This window comes from Taudactylus pleione, unplaced genomic scaffold, assembly GCF_031769625.1.
Source record: "Taudactylus pleione unplaced genomic scaffold, aTauple2 ptg000479l, whole genome shotgun sequence".
NCBI lineage: Eukaryota > Metazoa > Chordata > Amphibia > Anura > Myobatrachidae > Taudactylus > Taudactylus pleione.
Genome location: NW_028284881.1, coordinates 12,313,976 through 12,335,615, shown reverse-complemented (window position 1 = coordinate 12,335,615; position 21,640 = coordinate 12,313,976). Strand labels below are relative to the sequence as shown.

General features: G+C 42.9%; 1 protein-coding gene across 1 annotated transcript in view; it reads left to right on the top strand.

Annotated features, from left to right (window-relative positions):
- Positions 1 to 21,640, top strand: part of TESC (tescalcin) — a 105,233-nt gene that overhangs the window by 60,132 nt on the left and 23,461 nt on the right. The window contains exons 3-6 of the mRNA XM_088449101.1: positions 11,486 to 11,566; positions 12,705 to 12,844; positions 15,683 to 15,744; positions 15,834 to 15,941. Coding sequence (XP_088305227.1) covers positions 11,486 to 11,566; positions 12,705 to 12,844; positions 15,683 to 15,744; positions 15,834 to 15,941 — 391 coding nt within the window. The remainder of the gene's footprint in view (positions 1 to 11,485; positions 11,567 to 12,704; positions 12,845 to 15,682; positions 15,745 to 15,833; positions 15,942 to 21,640) is intronic.

Below are 21,640 nucleotides of genomic sequence, written 5' to 3'. Positions count from 1 at the left end.
GTATGACATGATTGGGCTTTGAGGAAGAGACTAATTCCTGTAAAGGCAAGGCCAAAATAGAAAAACCTGGGATCCACATTCTACAGTATCCACACATTCCCAAGAAGGTACAAATTTGCTGTTGATTCTGCGGCAGTGTCATGTTCTGTATGGCCTGGATTCTATCATTTGTAAGATGTCGTAACCCCTGGGTTAGGCAGTGTCCCAAATATTTTACTCTGGATTGGCACGACTGTAGTTTGTCCTTAGCCACCTTGTGTCCTGTATGCAAGAGATGAAGCAACAAAAGTTTAGTATCATTCAAACATGACATAAACGAGTCAGAACATAGCAATAAATAGTCCACATATTGAATTAGAACAGTTCCATTGGCAGGTCGTGCAATGCCTGGGAGAAGATACTGGGGCTGTCTATGAAACCTTGGGGTAACCGTGTCCATGTGTATTGTACACCTCTGTATGTAAATGCGAATAGATACTGACAGTCAGGGTGGAGAGGCACAGAGAAGAAAGCAGAACAGAGGTCAATGACAGTGAAATGGGTTGTATTTGGTGGGAACTGCATCAGGATGACAGCTGGATTTGGCACTACAGGGAATTGGCTCTCTACTACCTTATTAACACCTCTAAGGTCTTGGACCAGCCTATAACCCCTCCCACCACTCTTCTTCACCGGGAAGATGGGATTGTTGGCTACACTAGCTGTACGAACTAATTCCCTGTTGCAATAATCGCTCAATTATTTGAAAAACCCATAATTCTACCTCCTGTTTTAGTGGGTACTGGGGAATTTTTGGAGCTTGCCTACCGAGTTTTAAATTTACCATTACTGGGCTTACGTTTGCCATTAATCCAGTGACCTGTCCATCCTTAGTCCAAAGGGAATCTGGAATTTGGGACAACATTTCATCTACCTGAGATGGATTTTCATTTAAACTTGTAGAGTGATACATTATCCTTTGGGGAGTGTCCAACATATCCCACACCTCCTGTGCAACTCTCTCTGGGATACCTAAAAATACACCATCAGGGGTGCAATATATAACACATCCCATCTTACATAACAAGTCTCTACCCAGCAGGTTAGTAGGAGTTGCAGCAGCCAGAAGGAAAGAATGCCTGGTATGCAACGGCCCAATAGTAACCTCTGTGGACTTTGTTAAAGTATAATGTTCCACTTTACCTGTTACACCCATTGTGGGTACTGTCTCGTTGGTCACCTGTAAATTAACGGGAGATTTTATCACTGACCTGGTCGCCCCTGTGTCTACAAGAAAAGGATATTCAGTACCAGCTACATCAACCATCATGACCGGGTCTTCCCTAGTACTTCCCATTAACCTGACTATCTGTAGACTACAGGTATGACCTGACCCCTAGCGTTGGCTACCATTCTCCAATAAAGCATTTACGGCCACAATTGGAGCTGGTGCCTGCTGGACATTTGCTGGCTTCTGTGCATATCCCTTATGGGGATGTCCAGGTTTTCCCTGATTTGGGGTTCCTACTCTTTTTACTGTACAGTTTCTACTTAAGTGTCCTGTTTGTTTACAATTAAAACATGTTCGTGGATCGGGTGAAGACACGTGTTGTTGTGAGGTTTGAGCAGAGGGTAAAGGTGGTGGATATGGGTAAGGATAGGGAGGGTAAGGGTATTGTGGGGGATATGGGGTTTGTGAGTAGTATGGGACCTGTGGTTGTATAGGGTTTGTGGAATAGAGCTGTGTTTTTTGTTGCGTTGGGTTAGTGAGGACATATAACTGTTCAGGTGTAAGTGTGTGTGCTGATGCGAGTGTGTCTGTTGGCTGTGATGTTACCGTCATTCCCCCAGAGCTTATATACTGACAGCCATTAGTTTTTCGTTCTGGGTCTCTCTCTTCTTTGAGATGTTTTTATCATGTTCTATGGCAGATTCTATGAGGGTATCTATTGTGACTCCCCTCCAGCCAGTTTGTGAGGTCTGAACCCGAGTCTTTAAATTCTCCTTCAGACCGTCCATGAGTACCGTGACTATCATTCCCCTGTGGTGAGTGTTATCTTTAATATCTTCTAATCCAGTGTACTGGGTGATAGCCTGCAGAGCCCAGTCGCAATAATCTTCTGCAGATTCACTCTCCTTTTGCTTAATGGTGAAAATTTTGTTCCAGTTAACTACTACCGGAAAATATATACCCAATTGAGTTACAATGCGGGAAATGTTACCTTGGTTTACTTGGTCTGTTAAGGGAATGTCACCATCCAATACACAATCCGTGATAAATTTTGTCACGTCGGTATTGCGTGGTAGACAGGCCCTTAACACCACACGCCAATATTTATTAGTTGGCTCATGAGAACTACCCAAATTTCTCAAAAATCTTTGACATTTGGCTAGTTCCTTTTTGGGATCGGGGAAATCATTTATGATGGAATTTAGTTCTGCTCTTGTCCAGGGACAATGCATTACTACTTCCCTCGTGGGCACTACACCGTTCGCATCTGCATTTCCATTCGGAACGGTTATTGTCCGAATGGGATGCAGACCGGCAGCGCTGCTACCTTTGACCTTGTTACCTGGCTGGGGGTTTAATCTGTTGCTGCTACGTATGGTATTAACAACTTCCTCTACGGGTGCAGAGGGTGTTAGCACTTCCCTTACTGTTACTGATGGAGATGACGGCACCACTCATGATTGTTGTGATGCAGCATCTATCATCTGTACAGCATGGGAAATGGCAGACATTACAATAGGCTCATCATCCACATCATGAACATTTTCTTTATAGTTGCTTAAGAGAGGGTACAAATTGCTTGTTACATTTTTATGGGTATTTTTGGTAACTGTACTTGCACCTCCATCCACATAAGGTGGGGGTGGTGAGCGTGAACTGCTGGCAATACTCTCCACAACGCTACCTTGCTGCATGTGTGTGCCATTTTGCGGCTCGCCCGTATTGCAATTCAGCGTCGCGGATGTATTCTCTGGCAATGCACTCGCAACGCTAGTTTGCGTTGCTTGCGCATTTTTAAGCCACGCATCCCCTTCATGCTGCCACAACTTTAAACATTCATAATATTTGACCTTTTTCTCTCGGGAGCGCATCAGACTGATGTGATCCCGGACATTATCTAGTACATTTTTATCAAAACTACCAATTCTGGGAAACGGTCTAACACTCGTCATCGTCATTTTAAACCATACATCACAATACCTTATCGCATAAGTACCGTACTTAGTATGAATACGGCGCTTCCATTAGCAGCACATCATTGTCTAACATCTCTATTGTTTGCATGGCCCCCATTCTGAGACAACTCCTATGCTTTTCAATAAAGATTTAAACTTGTGAAAGACAATCAAGATACTTTCACTTACCTGTGGACGATTTAAACGGCAGCGCCCACACACCTGGATAAGATTTGAAAAAGGCAACTTCCACATCCGGATAAGATTTAGTAAGGCAACTTCCACACCTATGGAAGTTTAAGTAGGCTACTTCCACGCACCTCACAAGAAAGACAACATGTACACCTGCTACTGTGTATAGAACAGTAACCTGTTTCCGAGCGACTAGCACTTAGCCCTTAAAGGTCATACGGTACCTCTAACTGTAGGGAACAAGTTACCCCTACCATCAGATACTCACTGTTACACACTTTTTCCTGCGCAGAAAAATACACGTTAACCCAGATATTGATAACAATTGAAAAATGTAAACCTCAACGGCTTTATTTAAACACGTGGCAGCACAACCGGAAGTACGTATACGCTATTGTGCGACCAGTCACATACACAATAATGCGACTACCACACAACCGTATGACAATTTTTAGCTGTGTACGCAAAAGTGCGTCTTTACTGTGCGCAAAACTGCGACTCAGCCGCGTGTTCAATACTGCGGCACCCCTTTCAATGTTAGGTTCTATCAACAAAGGAAAACAAACTTTTTCCTCTCTTGTCCCTGGATTCTAGTCAGCTTCCTTGGCTCACACAAAAACGGATAGCGATCTTTCAGCACAAAGCGGTTGCAGGTAAACCCTGCATGTCGCCACTCCACCCTTTGCTGAGATATCGATAACCGTATGTGCCGTGTGAGTAGGTAAGTGACTTCACTATACGGATTCTGCCTTTGAACCTCTATATACCCCTGCCTATACCTTCTAATATCCTACCTATAAACCTCTAAGGATGACGCTAATTTGCGTACGCAGTCATCCAGTAAATAAAGACTCCAGACTTAGAACATGTGCTTCCAAAGCACAAAGTATTATTCAAGTAAAAGTACAGCAGTTACACGCTATGATCCTCATATAATCTTAGCGCAAAGACATTATACAGACCCAAGTACAATTATACATACGCAGCGCTCTCTGGTCCAGATGTTAGGCATCAGCAAGAAACCCCTCATCAATCAGCATTCAGCACAAAGACTAGGAACCCAGGGTCAGAGCACACATATTTATACGCCCCAGAAATAAACAACACAATAGAGAAGTTTGTTGCTAATACCATTGGTCCTAAAGGAGAGGGCATATGTTACAGGTTGATTCAAATAGACACAACCCAGCCTCTAACAACTGGGGGTCTCTGGTTTCCTGCCCCATGCAACATCCTAACAGTTGTTCATATAATGTACATTTTGTTGCTTGAAGTCTCTGCGGTCCATAAGTTGAGAATGCATGATGCGATCTCCACACCGATGGTACCGGAATACTGTTGAAAGAGTACGCATCAGTACAATACCAATCACGGCTTACTTATCATGTATAAAACCTTAGTTACCAAATAATCTTTATTTCACAGAATGAACAAACTTAAATCTTATACTTTAAAGCTTATTAAACCTTTTATGTGAATATGTAATGTGAAAGTATGCGGGGTGTGATGTAAAGACGCTAGTTAACTTGTGGCAGATGCGTGCGCATGAAGCTAATAAACAGCGTTTTCATACAGGATTATGCATTCGCTAATATGCGACTAGTTAACAGCGCAATTGTGCGTATTAATGTGTGTATGAGAAATGGTGCACTTAAATCTCACTTAAACTAAGTGAACACCTAGCAGTGTGGAATGCTGAGCCTTATAGTTCCACACACCCCCCTCTCTCAGCAGCCCCTACCCTTCCCAGGCTCAAAAATACAGTCCTTTGTTCTCCAAGGTTCTTGTGTAAATGCAAATTAGCACAGCTACAAGACCCAAACCTCAGATAACACTCTTGGCTTTAAAGCTATTTTATTGTAGGAAGCCTGCTAATGTAAGGTGCTACAAACGACCCTCTTGCTGTATTCGAGCAGGGCCACCTGGAGTGAGAGCAGACGTTATGTCCATGAAGCTTGTCTACACAGGCTAGTTGTCACATGGCCATTTGCTCTGTTTAGCTAATGCAATCCAATTTTGACATACTGTACAGCCATTTCTGAAATATATCCTTTAGGGGAATTATAATAATATACACTTTATCCAGAGCACCCAAACTACGTAAAGTCATGAAATGGGCTTTTGATGAATCGCCGTAACTTATGGCGATAGTCACAGATGCAATCGCATGATGCTAATAGTAATATCGCCACATGTACTAAAGTGTGAGTTTATCTAAAATGGCGCTTAGGTGGCCATTCGCAAAATGGCGTCTTGTGGTCTCATTTCCAAGATGGCGTCTTGCGGCCAGTCGCAAGATATTGTCGCTGCAATTCAATTTTAAACTGATCTTGTCTCAGCCAATAATCCAGCTTTGACACTTCCATCATCATTGACAGAGCCCAGCCTCCCTGTGACGTGCAGTCCCAGTACAGTTGCTGGACCTGCCCACTAGACATGGCATGCTCCTTTACCTAACTCTGATTGTCAAGAATTCTGACACTGCTGAATAGAGCAAATGAAGCTCAATGTAATGAATAATAATTAAAAAAAAGTTATATTGGGTATTGTGGGTAGCAAACGGGCCCCCTAGGGTTGACAGGCTGAGCCAGTTGGTGCCTCCCTCAACCAGCGGCCCTGGCTAGTGCCATCCTGGCCAACCCCTAGTTACAGCCGTGCTACAGTATTATGTGGTATGAGACTGTAAGTAATGTAGGCCCCACAAATAAAGTATTGGGAGGATTTCATCTTGACCATTGTTTCAAATTGGCCAGCTCTGATGTGAGTGAGGGTATAATGAAGTGTATTGCTTGTTGAATATTGTTTTTCAGAAATTTTTGACTTGTCAAATATTTTTAAGCTTTGCTGTAGGATGTTGAAATCCAGTATAAACAGGACAGTATTGCTCTTATGCTCTACCCTACTAATAATTGTAAGCAGGGCCGTAACTAGGGTAGTGCGACCAGTGCCAGGGCACAGCAGGGCAGGGGGTGCTGTTTGGGCCTATCAATTTTCCTGTTTATTTATCATGCTCACTTGTAGCTTCCTCTTCTTCTTTTTTTTTTATTGAAGCGTCAAGTGTCACATTTACAGACATCACAATACTACAAACATTCATATAATAAGAAAGAAAAAAAAAGAGAACAATGATCACAATAGTTGTACAATAGTGAAAAATGTGTATGATATTATCCGAACAGCAAACAGAAGAACCAATAGCTTCTATTTACACATGGAACAATTGCCATACATAAGAAAATTAGAATAGTAGAACAAATCATTGTGAGGATATAGTAGAAAAAGAAATAAATAAACTAGATAGCTCGCCGCCACCCCCCCACATTCCACCGAATGTACATATAAAAAGTTATTGAAAAGAAAAATCAATGTTGCAATCTTATTGGAGGGTCATTAGCTGCAAGTTGTAACAGATACTAGGACGAGTTCTGTAGACTGTTATGGATTTGGGAATGCATAGAGCTAGAAAGTGTGTTTTATATATAAAGTTTTAAGGTCTTTATCTAAAATGACTTAAACCCAATTCATTGTAACAAGTAATGTAATTTGGCTTTAAAAAGAGAAAGTGGGTTTATCCAGGTTTGTAGAATAGCCTTACAAGCCGCTGCAACTTAATGCCAATAAAAGGCGTCTGCTACCTTGAGTAATACGAATATGGGGGGAAAGTATACCAAACAAGGCCCATTCCAGTGTAAAAGGGACATAATTGACCAAATTAGCAATAGAATAGGCATGTATTTGAAGCCAAAAACCATGAATAATGGGGCAAGCCCAAAGGCAATGATACAAATCTGCTGATTGAGCTCCACATTTATAACAATTAGAATTTGGTGAGGATCCTATCAAGAAACTCCTATGGGGAGATAAATAGGCTCTATGTAGTCCAACAGCGCCCAGGGCATGTGCCCCGATCGACCCCCTCACCCAGATACGCCACTGATACTAGCGTCCCGTCCTGGCTTTGCGCAGGAGCAATTTTAAATTTACGGCAATACTTTTTTGTAACCAAGGTCTTATAAAATTGCAATGTAGACAACATTAGCATCAACGCAAAAAGATTTACAGGCCAATTCAAACACGTCCTGTAACATGACAGTTAGGAGCTGATTGATTGGTACTTTATCTCTCTCTACTTTATCTCACTCCAAGACTTAGTGAATAGACCCCTTAGTTTTGACGTGGTAAGCAAAAGGGCCATGTAAAGTGGTCCATGAGAAAAACAGTCTCTACTTACGTCAACTCCAGCCGCGGTAAGGTCTGTCCCTGCACTTTATTTGTTGTCATGCCAAAGCAGTCTCTTAACGGGAATTGGACTCATTTGAAATTACAGAATCGCTTTTCACACAAATGAAATAGGAACAGTAAGGGAAAAACTTTTGTATCAGTACACAGGGTTTCCATCAATTTTTCTGGAGAAACCGAATAATACAATATCAATACGCATCAATCTCTACATGGTATAAATTAAAGTCCATCGTTGTGATATATCTTTAATGGTTTAGGCAGCATAAGCCAAGAAAGTGCTCGAACATCTGTTTTTTCATTGACTTACTTCACTAAAATCGTCACTGCTCGGTTCCCTTTTGTCATACATTCCTGATGACAATGCCATAAAAGTCATTAAAACATTGAACCACTTTACACAGACTGATTGTGGATTATTTCAACCTTGGAGTGCTGCACCAATTTGTCACTTCTCACAGACACGTGTGTATATATCAGGAAGTAAATGAAGTACTGTAATACATAAATATGTAAATTACTACAATCATAGCATCTTACTAGGACCCAGGAGAATTATGGAGGCAGCACCTGTGGTGCTCATCAATTTTACAATAAAGAAGGTGAAAGTTTAAAATATACTCTGTGGAAATAGGAGTGCAAAGATCAATATAATTTAGATGGAACAGCCCAGGGAAATGCATACTATGGCAGTTATTATACACGCTGACTAGCTGGCTTGTCTTGGGCGCTTTTATCACCAACATAACAAATTATATTTTATGAAGAATGATTGCACTGAACTTCATTAAGTTGTTAATTATTTCAATCATGTTCTCATTCCCCTAGCTGCTCTAATTACCAGAGCATTTGGAGATCCAGCTACTACTGATTTCATGTAATCCCATAAGGAGGAATCATCTATTTCAATTCAATTAAACGTCCGCCATGAATTATACATTTCTAATTCAGTTGCACATTGAAAAGAAGCCATGTGTCATGCAGAACGTTTGTTGTATCAGCTTTCTGCGTCTCCGTGACTGAGAGTTCCCTAATGCCAGTGACACTTCATGCAAATCAGAAGGAGGAGTCCAGGTCTGCAGCAGTATAATACGGAATGTGCACTCTCCTGCCAAAGCTGGTTTTGGAATTTTAATACACAGCCAACAAGATGACAAAGATGCAAGAATTCAGGCACTGGCAGCATAACATGTATTATCTAATAGATTCCCAACAATTTGCTGCTGCCTCCATCTCCCTCTATAAAGGACTGCCCTGTTGCACTACATTATAGAGCTGGGTGCTTTGGGTCCAATAGACATGTATGGAGAACTGTATATTTGTTTATGTAACTATATGGCCAACATTCTTGGAAGCTTGTATTCCCGCTTAATGGTGTTTTATGGTGGAAATGCATTTTTTCATAGTTAACTAAAAGAACAGTTTATAACCATTGTCTATTTCATTGTTATAAAACATAACAAAGCCACAAAATAAAGGTAGACATACCGGTACAAAGTAAACCAGCTGATAGTTTTCTATCTAAAAAATCAATTTAACAAAATAATAACTTCCCTACTAATAATAGTACTGTGACGGGAATGGGGGATATGCACGGTGGAAACGGCATAATTATAACATCAGACTACAGTATTAATGCTTCAGTTTGTATTGTCAAATACTACTTGGATAAACTTATTATTATGTATGATAGAGACCAGCTATGTGTCAGTGTTGTAAATACCACTATTTTTATTGCATCAATGAACCTGCTGTTTCTTATATGAAGCACACCTATACCATTAAAGTGTATTGTCTAAGAGGCCTGGTTTTCATGACATCCTAGCACATGTAAGAAAACAAGTACATCAGCGGGGAAAATACACTGCGACTGTCCGCAAACCAGGGAATTAAATCCTGACCCTTATACCCTTCACATATACAGTCAGGTGCATAAATATTGGGGCATTGACAGAATTTTCATATTTTGGCCTCTATTCACCACCACAATGGCTTTGAAATTAAACAAACAAGATGTGCTTTAACTGCAGACTTTCAGATTTAATTTGAGGGTAATTACATCCAAATCAGGTGAACGGTGTAGGAATTACAACGGTTTCTATATGTGCCTCCCACTTTTTAAGGGGCCAAAAGTAATGGGGCTATCAACTCAAAAGCCATTTCATGGACAGGTGTGGGCTATTCCCTCGTTATTTTATTATCAATTAAGCATGTAAAAGGTCTGGAGTTGATTCTAGGTGTGACATTTGCATTTGGAATCAGTTGCTGTCGACTCTCAATATGAGATCCAAAGAGCTGTCACTATCAGTGAAGCAAGCCATCATTAGGCTGAAAAATCAAAACAAACCCATCAGAGAGATAGCAAAAACATTAGGTGTGGCCAAACCAACTGTTTGGAACATTCTTAAAAAGAAAGAACGCAGCGGAGAGCTCAGCAACACCAAAAGACCCGGAAGAGCACGGATAACAACTGTGGTGGATGACAGAAGAATTATTTCCCTGGTGAAGAAAAACCCCTTCACAACAGTTGGCCAAATCAAGAACACTCTCCAGGAGGTAGGTGTATATTTTTCAAAGTCAACAATCAAGAGAAGACTTCACAAGAGTGAATATAGAGGGTTCACACAAGATGTAAACCATTGGTGAGCCACAAAAACAGGAAGACCAGATTAGAGTTTGCCAAACAACATCTAAAAAAGCCATTACAGTTCTGGAACAACATCCTATGGACAGATGAGACAAAGATCAACTTGTACCAGAGTGATGGGAAGAGAAGAGTATGGAGAAGGAAAGGAACTGCTCATGATCCAAAACATACCACCTCATCAGTGAAGCATGGTGGTGGTAGTGTCATGGCGTGGGCATGTATGGCTGCCAATGGAACTGGTTCCCTTGTATTTATTGATGATGTGACTGCTGACAAAAGCAGCAGAATGAATTCTGAAGTGTTTCGGGCAATATTATATGCTCATATTCAGTCAAATGCTTCAGAACTCATTGGACGGCGCTTCACAGTGCAGATGGACAATGACCCAAAGCATACTGCAAAAGCAACTAAAGAGTTTTTTAAGGCTAAAAAGTGGAATGTTATGCAATGGCCAAGTCAATCCCCTGACCTGAATCCATTTGAGCATGCATTTCACTTGATGAAGACAAAACTGAAGGGAAAATGCCCCATGAACAAGCAGGAACTGAAGACATTTGCAGTAGAGGCCTGGCAGAGCATCATCAGGGATGAAACCCAGCGTGTGGTGATGTCTATGCGTTCCAGATTTCAGGCTGTAATTGCCTGCAAAGGATTTGCAACAAAGTATTAAAAAGTGAAAGTTAGATTTAGGATTGTTTAGTTTGTCCCATTACTTTTGGCCCCTTAAAAAGTGGGAGGCACATATAGAAACCGTTGTAATTCCTACACCGTTCACCTGATTTGGATGTAATTACCCTCAAATTAAATCTGAAAGTCTGCAGTTAAAGCACATCTTGTTTGTTTCATTTCAAAGCCATTGTGGTGGTGAATAGAGGCCAAAATATGAAAATTCTGTCAATGTCCCAATATTTATGCACCTGACTGTAGAAATATAAATTGTGTTTGTGTAAAACTAGGGAGAGAGCCTAGCCCAAGTGGAGGTGGAATTGGTTTCTATAATTTCATCAACAAGCTTTGGCGATATTGGTGCATATACACACATGCATAAAGCCATGCCTACATTCACACATACATCATGATTTTATTATTACTTGTTACATATGTATTTCCTAGGTACTTTGTGCCATGATCTCAGAAGCTTATTGTTTAAGCTCAAAGATGAAGGTATTGTTATTTTCACCTCATTGCAATTATCATCATGGCATGAAAACAAAATCCCCGCCCCCCCTTTTTGTCTTCAAGTAAAAGAGATTTGGAATCGATTGAAGATTTGAAGCAGAATCCTATTAGGGAGAAAATAAAAAATGCATTTTTTGATAGAAGGTAAGCCAATAATATTTATTTTATTGTCTCTTAGCTTTCATTGTATATGTTACACTATTGCAGATCACTGTAGTTACCACACCATACACAACCAGTGGCTCCTTCTCTTTCTGGGTAGTTAAATTGTTGTCTATGAAGAACCTGCACCTACATATATTTGACACAAACCAGTGATGTATACTGTAGGTTTTTGAATTTTGTGGGTGATAATATTCTACCTATAGTATGTACATTGTATACCTGCAGTCATGTAGCTTGTATGTTTCATATGTGTCAAACATATCAAGTAAATGGGTGTAGTAGGTATCACTGCCGGCCGCAGCGGCAGCCCGGCAAGGGTGAAGATCCCGATCGTCCCTAAGGTAAGTATCGCTAACCTAATTCTACCTCCTGACCCTAACCCTCCCTTAGGGGTGCCTAACCCTAACCTCCCCTCTAAGTGCCTAACCTTAATCCCACCTCTAAGTGCCTAAACCTAACCCCCCTTCCCCGCTGCCTACACCTAAGTCCCCCGGGAGGTGTGCCTAACCTCCCGCCCGGGGGTGCCTAACCATAACCCCCCCTTCCCTAACCCTCCCCGGGGGGGTGCCTAACCCTAAGTCCCCCTGGGAGCCCTAAACCTAACACCCCCCCCCCACGCGCGGCTGTCCGTGCCCGGCACCCGGCACACCTTCGTTTGCTATGCCGGGCGTCGTTCTTCTGCCGTATGAGTAATGACAGGCTTCGAGTTTTCGACGCCTGTCATTAGTACCACGCCGGGATTAGAGAGTCTGGAAGCCGGTGGTCGGCATTTAGACCGTTGGCTTCCAACGGTCTAAATGCCGATCACATCATTAGCATCTCCCAGTGCCCTCACAAATTAAGCACTAAAGTTATCTATCATCTTTTCTTTTTCATTCAGGGATGATCTGTAGCATTAACCCAAATTAATAATGAACAAGATGTCCCTGATTGCCTTTTGGCTAGGCAACACCGGGTTCCAGAGGCCAGTGACTAAATGACAGTGCATTCCAAATGTTTTTGATTTTTTAATTAAAATGTAATGGTGTATTACCATAATGACTGTCCTTGCTCTGTCTCATTGCTATGTGCGTACTGATGGGTCCTACATTGACCTGTGACTTGTGCTCTCTTGCAGGAACCTACGGACAGGGACTCATGGGTTTGAAACAGAAATTAACTTTGAGCAGTTTCTCACTATTATGTCCTATTTCCGCCCGATGGGTCAGATTGTAGACGAAGAGAACATTAGTTTATGCCGTAAAGACAAGTTGAGGTGTAAGTAGCTCTCAGTGACTACCAAAGGACATGCATGGATAAAGCTTACAGCTGGAATTCCTAGTAGGCTGAACTGTATAAATAAATGCATTTATTATACTATACTGTATGTGTTTAGGAAGCAGAATAATGTTAATTTTACTTGTACTTATAGCAGAAATCCCACATACATTTTTTTTTCTTTAAATAACAAGTTCTAAGAAGATTTTGAGCATGCATTTGTCATTTGTCTTCTAATGGGGTCCATTCATCGGTCCCCGAAAGTAGGTATCCAACTCGCTGTGAGCAGCAGTGGCATAACTATAAATTTTGCTTCCCCCTATCAAAAAAGTTTCTGCCCCCCTCCAATGGCGAACAGTTAAAAATGCACTCCCACCCCCCGATAGACATTTTACATTATGTTCCTCCTTGTAGTAATGTCCCTTACACATTATGCCACACTCCGTAATGCCCCTTACACATTATGCCACACTCCGTAATGCCCATTACACATTATGCCACACTCCGTAATGCCCATTACACATGATGCCACACACAATGCCCATTACACATTAGTCCACACACTGTAATGCCCATTACACATTATGGCACAAACTGTAATCCTCATTATGCCACATACAGGGCTAAGGCTTCCAATTACTTTTAAATGACCTGCTTGTTGTCATGGGTCTCATGCTCGTTGTCAGGGGTTTTATGCTCTGGGTTTCCATGCTTATTGGCAGGGGTTCCATGCTCATTGCCAGGGGTTTCATTCTCATTGTCAAGGGGTTTCACTGTAGAAGATGCAGCTTTCTGCATCTTCTCCCAGCGGCGCCAGTGTTCCCGGCACTCCCAGGTAACGCTATGCGCACTGTGCTTCCCTGACAGATGCTAGAGGTCAAGTAGGACATCTAGCATCTGTTTCCTAAGCAGCGGACATTTTTTGAGGGACATTTTCAGCAGATTCAGACCTCGCGGGTTCTGCATGGGCAATTGTTACGCCCCTGAGCTGCGGTGGATACAAGATATCTGAAAGATCAGCTGTCTCTGTGCTCCCATGGTGAACATTAGCACTGCTGAGTCTGACTCAGAGGTGCTGCTGTTCACGCATGCACGACCTTTGAATGGATCTCTCTTCGCAATCCAGGACTCCTTCCCATGGGAAGGAGCTGCATCCTGGGAACAAACGCCATCTGAGGATCTGAAGATGGCGTAAACATGTGTGTGTGTGTATGTATTATATATATAATATTTATATATATATATATATATATACACAGTCACACACATATATACATTATATATATATATATGTATATACTGTATATATATCAAGTTAAAATGAACAAGGGGCGATTCCATAGTACATAAAAATTGTAATTATAAAACAAATTAAATAAGTAAAAATTAACACCAGGCACTAGATGTAATTTGTACTAAAAGATTAAACTCTGTTGGCTGGTTACCACATGATATAAAACATATACAGCGATAGGCAATCTCCATCTATGCATGCAGGTACTCAGTTTGGGAAGCAAACACCACGCTGCCGACTTCCACGGATACCTCAATGTGTTGGTCCATGGTCGTCACCGCTGCAGTTCCCAGGAGTGTCAGTGGAGTCAATAAGGTCCCACTCTAACACATTTCATCATGGACTTCGTCAGAGGGCTGGCCTTGCTGATGCCTCACAGTTATTTTATATGCTTACAAACACCCTTTCCGTGTTGAACAAAATTTTAGTAGCCACTATTCTGTTTTTTTTTATTTATTTTTAATCACAAACCAGTGGCTTATCTATAATGGGTGCAGTGTGTTCGGCCCCGCACCGCACACCCTGCACCCATATTTTTTTTAAACTTACCTGTCCGAGGTCCCGTGTGGGGAGTCACAGCTGCTCAGAACGGATAAATGGCCGCCACGGCCATTTTCCGGTGTTATGCGCATGCGCAGTAGACTCCGGGCACTAGAGTGTGCCCGGAGTCTACAGAACGCAGGAAAATGTGCGCCGCGACCATTTTTTCGGCGTTCTGCACATGAGTCTACTAATGCTCCAGTGGCTGGCCAGCTGCGTCAGTCTGCTGCCAGCCACCAGGGAGAGAGGAGGGGGCCCCACACGAGGAGTGCACACGGGCCCCCTCCTCTCTTAAAACGCCCCTGTCACAAACTAATTCTCAGATTTAGCTGCATCATTTTAATATGTATAATTATACAGATAGTATATAATTACTATTATTTATTTTAGATTAAGCTGTTATCCGGCTGTACGTTTAACATTAGTATCATTATTAGGTACAGCTGTTATTAACCTACAAATAATTTATATGTTTAGCTCTTTTTACCAGTTTAGATGAAGCATATACAAACCGGGCAGTGTATATTTAATAACTATAATTATGGACTCATTGTCAGGAAATATATTGATGTGCAGTTTCCCCAAAGGTGGATCGGCCATAGAGGTTCAGTCCAGTGTCCACCAAGATCCCCAGATGTAACTCTATTGGATGTCTTTCTGTGGGGTTACCTTAAGGAATTCTATTGTTGGCCCAATGTCCTTCAGTTTTTGAAAGTTGGATTTTTTGGTCATTTTGCCTTCGGTTTTGACTTTAGTAAATGGTCGGTTTGCAAAGCCGATGGAAAAAACTATCAAAAACCCCAAACCGACATTTAGTAAATATACCCCCATGTCTCATCTAATGTGAGGTTGGCAGTCTCAAGTGCAATAGGACATGAACAGTCTTAACATCATTTCTAGATTTTATTATTAAAATGTTAGGTGTTTTTTTTAGATAAAGAATCTTTGCTTCCCGTCACAAGCGTGTTCATTAGGTAAATAGTGAAATCTGGCCTTTCTTTCAGTTCTCTTCAACATGTATGACAGTGACAATGACAGCAAGATCACCCTGGATGAATATAGAAAGGTATGCATTTCTATACAGAGCACAAGCAAGGCTCGATGTCAGCTGCTGTTACAGCACCTCAGAGTAACGTCACATTGCTTCTTCTGCAGGTGGTGGCAGAATTATTATCAGAAAATCTCAACATTGAGGTGGAGTCAGCGAGATCTATTGCTGACGGAGCAATGATGGAAGCAGCAAGCATATGTGTGGGGCAAATGGTAATGTATTAGCGATCACACATGCTTTAGTGAGATCATTTACAATATTTTACCATTTCTACAGTAGATCGGTTTGGCCTAGAACACAAGTTTTCAAACTGGGCCTCATTCAGAGGCGGTCGTAGGATGCAAGCGGTCGTTCAGAAACAGGACGGCCGCTTGCATCCTAAACGGCCGCCTCCATGTCGGCCGTTAGGCTGTGGGTTAACACCCACAGCTCTAATGACCGCTAAGGGAGATGGTCGCGATGGTCAAGACCATCGCGACCATCGGGGCTTACGACGAGACCCTAGGGTAGGGTCTCGTCAACCTTAAGCCCCAGGGAGCTTTCTGCTGTGTTTCAGCAGGAAGCTCCCCACTGACATCACTGATGATGTCAGTGGGGCCGCCCCCAAACGGCTAGCGTTCCGGCGGGAACGCCTCCGTTTGGCCAGGCACGCCCCCTGCCCGCCCAGCAAACGGAGCGAGCTGTCAATCAACATCGACAGCTCGCTCCGTCTGCTTCGAGCTCGTTGTTAGTGGGGGCTCGCGCATGCGCACGACGGAGCCGGCTCCGTTGTGCGCATGCCCTCTGGACCAACATCGAGTCGTTGCGATCGCTCAGCGCTCGCAACTGACTCTGAATAAGGTCCTCTGTCCCCAGGACCCCATACAGTGCATATTTTCATAGTCTCCTCACAGCATCAAAAGTGAAATAATTAGCTCCACCTGTGGCTCTTTTAAAATGTGTCAGTGAGTAATTAACACACATGTAGGGTCCTGAGGACCGAGTTTGAGAACCACTGGCCTAGAAGCAACCTATCATGTTCTTATATTAAACAGCATTGTTCAATGATATTATTAAATATATGAAAAATATCAGGATGCTTCTGGGAGCTGTAAGGGCAGCTTTGTGACTGTCTGATGCGTCCTAAGGCGGCACTGCTGCATAGATTCTGGCTTCAGAGTGCCATTCTAGGCATCCTGCTAGCCAGATGAGGCTAGCAGAAAAAAGCTCAGATGGTCAGATCAAATGATTCCGAGGGCCTTATATGGCCCCGGGCCTGAGGTACCCTATCCCTGGTTTAATGCATTCCCCTAACAGCCGCATGCTCTGCACTTTTGTCAGAGAATGCCAGTTCTCGCGCCTAAACTCCCAGGATAAGTTGCGAGAACCGGCATTCTCTGACTTAACCAATTCCCGACCAGGCAAACAGCGCGGGGTATTGAATAGCTGCGGGAGCTCCCTCCTGTGGCTATTCATCATCGCATTTAATTGAATTCGGCTAAACAAATAATTTCTTTCCCAATGCCGGTTGTTTGCTCAGACCCCACAGATGTGTGAGGCCGCACCCTTACCCTGACAGGCTACACACCCTGCCACCAGTATTTTATATAATCCTGCTGGAATTGGCAATACTAATTACACACAGGAACCTATTGATGAGAAACTTTTTGTAAGGCTACCAAGTCAGTGAAGTAAATTTGAACACATGAAATACACAGGTTTAATTTCATTTCAATTTACATCTATACAATATAAATTGCAGCTCATGCAGCATCCTTATATAACAATTGTAGTGCCACCATGCAGCATACATATATAATAATGGCTGTGCCGCCATGCAGCATACATTTATAATAATGGCTGTGCCACCATTTATAATAATTGCTGTGAAGCCATGCAGCATACATATATAATAATGGCTGCTCTGCCATGTAGCATACATATATAATAATGGCTGCTCTGCCATGTAGCATACATATATAATAATGGCTGCTCTGCCATGTAGCATGCATACAGTATAAAATAATTACAGTGAAGTCATGTAGCATACATATAATTACAGTAAAATCATGCAGTATACATATATAATTGCTGTGCAGCCATGCAGCTTACATATATAATAATGGCTGCACCGCCATGCAGCATACATATTAATAATGGCTGCCATGTAGTATACATATATAATAATGGCTGTGCCACCATGCAGCATACATATATAATAATGGCTGCGTAGCCATGCAGCATACATATGTAATAATGGCTGTGCAGCCATGCAACATACATATATAATAATTACAGTGAAGTCATGTAGCATACATATAATTACAGAAAATCATGCAGCATACATAAATAATTGCTGAGCAGCCATGCAGCATACATATATAATAATGGCTATGCAGTATACATATATAATAATCGCTGTGCTGCCATGTAGCATACATATATAATAATGGCTGTGCCACCATGCAGCATACATATATAATGATGGCTGCGCCGCCATGCAGCATACATATATAATAATGGCTGTGCCGCCATGTAGCATACATTTATAATAATGGCTGTGCCGCCATGCACCATACATTTATAATAATGGCTGTGCCGCCATGCAGCATACATAGATAATAATTAGGGATGTGCGCCGGACCATTTTTGCCGGATTTGGATTTGGTTCTAATTCATCGTCCGGCTTTGGATTTCCCAAACTGCGGTGACTGGATTTGGATTTTTTTACAAAAATTTACAAAAAAACCTAAAATCACATAAATTGGTCTTTTTTTTCTTCCTAGAGTATTATTAACCTCAATAACATTAATTTCCAGTCAATTTAGAACACCTCACAGCTTATAATACTGTTTTCAACATTATTTGCCAAAGGTTGCAGTGAGCTGACTGGTTACTAAGCGACAAAGCAGCGGCACAACGACACAGACACCACAATTTAAAGCACATCTATGACACATTGCCACACAGCAGTGGCAGAAATGAAAAGTAGTGCACCCACCCAGTGGGGTACGGCCAGCAGAATCACAGTACTTGTTTACAAAGTAGACTACGGCCCAAGGAGTCAAAGTGCACAATCTTATTCACATTACACCGCACATAGGGCCTGATTCAGAGCCGGACGCTCTGACCAGAGCACTCGCTCTGAATCAGGGCCCTCCTCCATTAAAATGGAGCGTCCTCCTGGACGCTCGTATAGCTGTGGGTCACCACCCACAGCATATATGAGCGTCCAACAAGATGGTCGCGATGGTCTTGACCATCGCGACCATCGGACTTGCGAAGGAAACCCTGCGGTCGGGCTTCCCAGCCACAAGCCCTGGAGTGATTTTGGCTCTATCAGAGCCAAAATCACTCCCACTGACATCACTAGTGATGTCAGTGGGGCCGGCTTCAGATGGTAGGCGTTCCCATGGGAACGCCTCCGTCTGGCAGGCACGCCCACCAAAGGGGGCGTGCTGTCAATCAACATCGACAGCACGCCCCCTTTGGTGCGAGACGCGGAGCGATGGGAAGCCCGTCGCTCGCCGGGTCTCGCGCATGCGCCCGACGGAGCTCCCTCCGTCGTGCGCATGCGCAGTGGGGAACATCGACCCACTTGCGAGCGTACTGCCGCTCGCGAGTGGGTCTGAATGACCCCCATAGTGACCCTGATTCACATTACACCATAAAGTAGTGTCTCTTATTTGTTACGACACACAGTAGTGCCCCTTTTACACAATGCCTACAGTAGTGCCCCTTTTACACAATGCCCACAGTAGTGACCCTTTTACACAATGCCCACAGTAGTGACCCTTTTACACAATGCCCACAGTAGTAATGCCACTTATACAATGCCCCCAGCAATAGTGTCCCTTACACAATGCCCCCAGCAGTGGTGTCCCTTACACAATGCCCCCAGTAGTGGTGCCCCCTATGCAGTCCCCTTAGTAGTAGTAGGGCCCCCTATGCAGTGCCCCCAGTAGTAGTATGCCCCCCATTAGCAGGCCCCCCAGTAGTATGCCCCCCATTAGCAGGCCCCCCAGTAGTATGCCCCCATTAGCAGGCCCCCAGTAGTATGCCCCCCATTAGCAAGCCCCCAGTAGTATGCCCCCCAGTAGTATGCCCCCATTAGCATGCTCCATAAGCAGGCCCCCAGTAGTATGCCCCCCCAGTAGTATGCACCCCATTAGCAGGCCCCTCAGTAGTATGCCCCCATTAGCAGGCCCACCCAGTAGTATGCCCCCCATTAGCAGGCCACCAGTAGTATGCCCCCATAAGCAGGCCCCCAGTAGTATGCCCCCCCAGGACTAGGCCCCTCCATTAGCAGGCACCCATACACAAAAAAACCCCAAAAACCCTTACCTGTATCCCCGCTCCAGCCGCCGTCCGCTCTGCTGCCACGCGACGAGGAGGGAGCCGGAAGACGGAGCTCCTGAGTGAGCTCCAGCCGGCTCCCTCCGTGCAGCAGCCAATGAGAGTCTGTGTGACTCTCATTGGCTGCTGTAACAAACAAACAGCTGCCGCTGGCGGCTGTGTTTGTTCTGTGTAGAGCAGACCGCTATCACAGCGGTCTGCCCTACACTCGAGGAGCCCTGATGTTGGATTCTCTAGCGAGAATCCAACATCAGGCGGCCACCGTTCGGCCCCGAACGGGGATCCGAGTCAGGCGGGGAACACCCGAACAGGGTTCGGGTGGACTCGGATCCCCTATGTTCGGAACGGTTTGGATTCCACAGAATCCGAACCGCTCATCTCTAATAATAATGGCTGGTCAGCCATACAGCATACATATGTAATAATAGTGGCTGTATCGCCATGCAGTGTACTTATATAATAAGGGCTTTGGCACCATGCAGCATACATATATAATAAAAGCTATGCAGCATACATATATAATAATGGATGTACAGCTATAGATCATACATATATAAAATTGGCTTTGGTGCCATGCAACATACATATATAATAATGGCTGTGCAGCAATACAGCATACATATATAATAATGGCTGCGCAGCCATGTACCATACATATATAATAATGGCTGTGCCGCCATGCAACATACATATATAATAATGGCTGTGCCGCCATGCACCATACATATATAATAATGGCTGTTCAGCCATACAGCATACATATGTAATAATAGTGGCTGTATCACCATGCAATGTATTTATATAATAAGGGCTTTGGCGCCATGCAGCATACATATATAATAAAAGCTATGCAGCATACATATATAATAATGGATGTGCAGCTATAGAGCATACATATATAATAATGGCTTTGGTGCCATGCAACATACATATATAATAATGGCCGCGCAGCCATGCACCATACATATATAATAATGGCTGTGCCGCCATGCAACATACATATATAATAATGGGTGTGACGCCATGCAGCATACATATATAATAATGGCTGTGCCACCATGCAGTATACATATATAATTATGGCTGCGCTGCCATGTACTATACATATATAATAAAGGCTGTGCAACCATGCAGTATACTGTACATATATAATAATGGCTTTAGCACCATGCAGCATACATATATAATAATGGCTGTTCAGCCAAACAGCATAAATATATAATAATGGCTGTTCAGTCAAACAGCATACATATATAACAATTACTGTGAAGCCATGCAGTATACATACTGTATATAATTACAGTGGAGCTATGCAGCCTACATATATAATAATGGCTGTGCCGCCATGCAGCATACATATATAATAATGGCTGTGCAGCCATACAGCATACATATATAACAATTACAGCGAAGCCATGCAGTATACATATATAATAATTACAGTGAAGCCATGCAGCATAGATGTACAGTGCATCCGAAAGTATTCACAACGCTTCACTTTTTCCACATTTTGTTATGTTAGAGCCTTATTCCAAAATGGAATAAATTAATTTTTGTCCTCAAAATTCTACACACA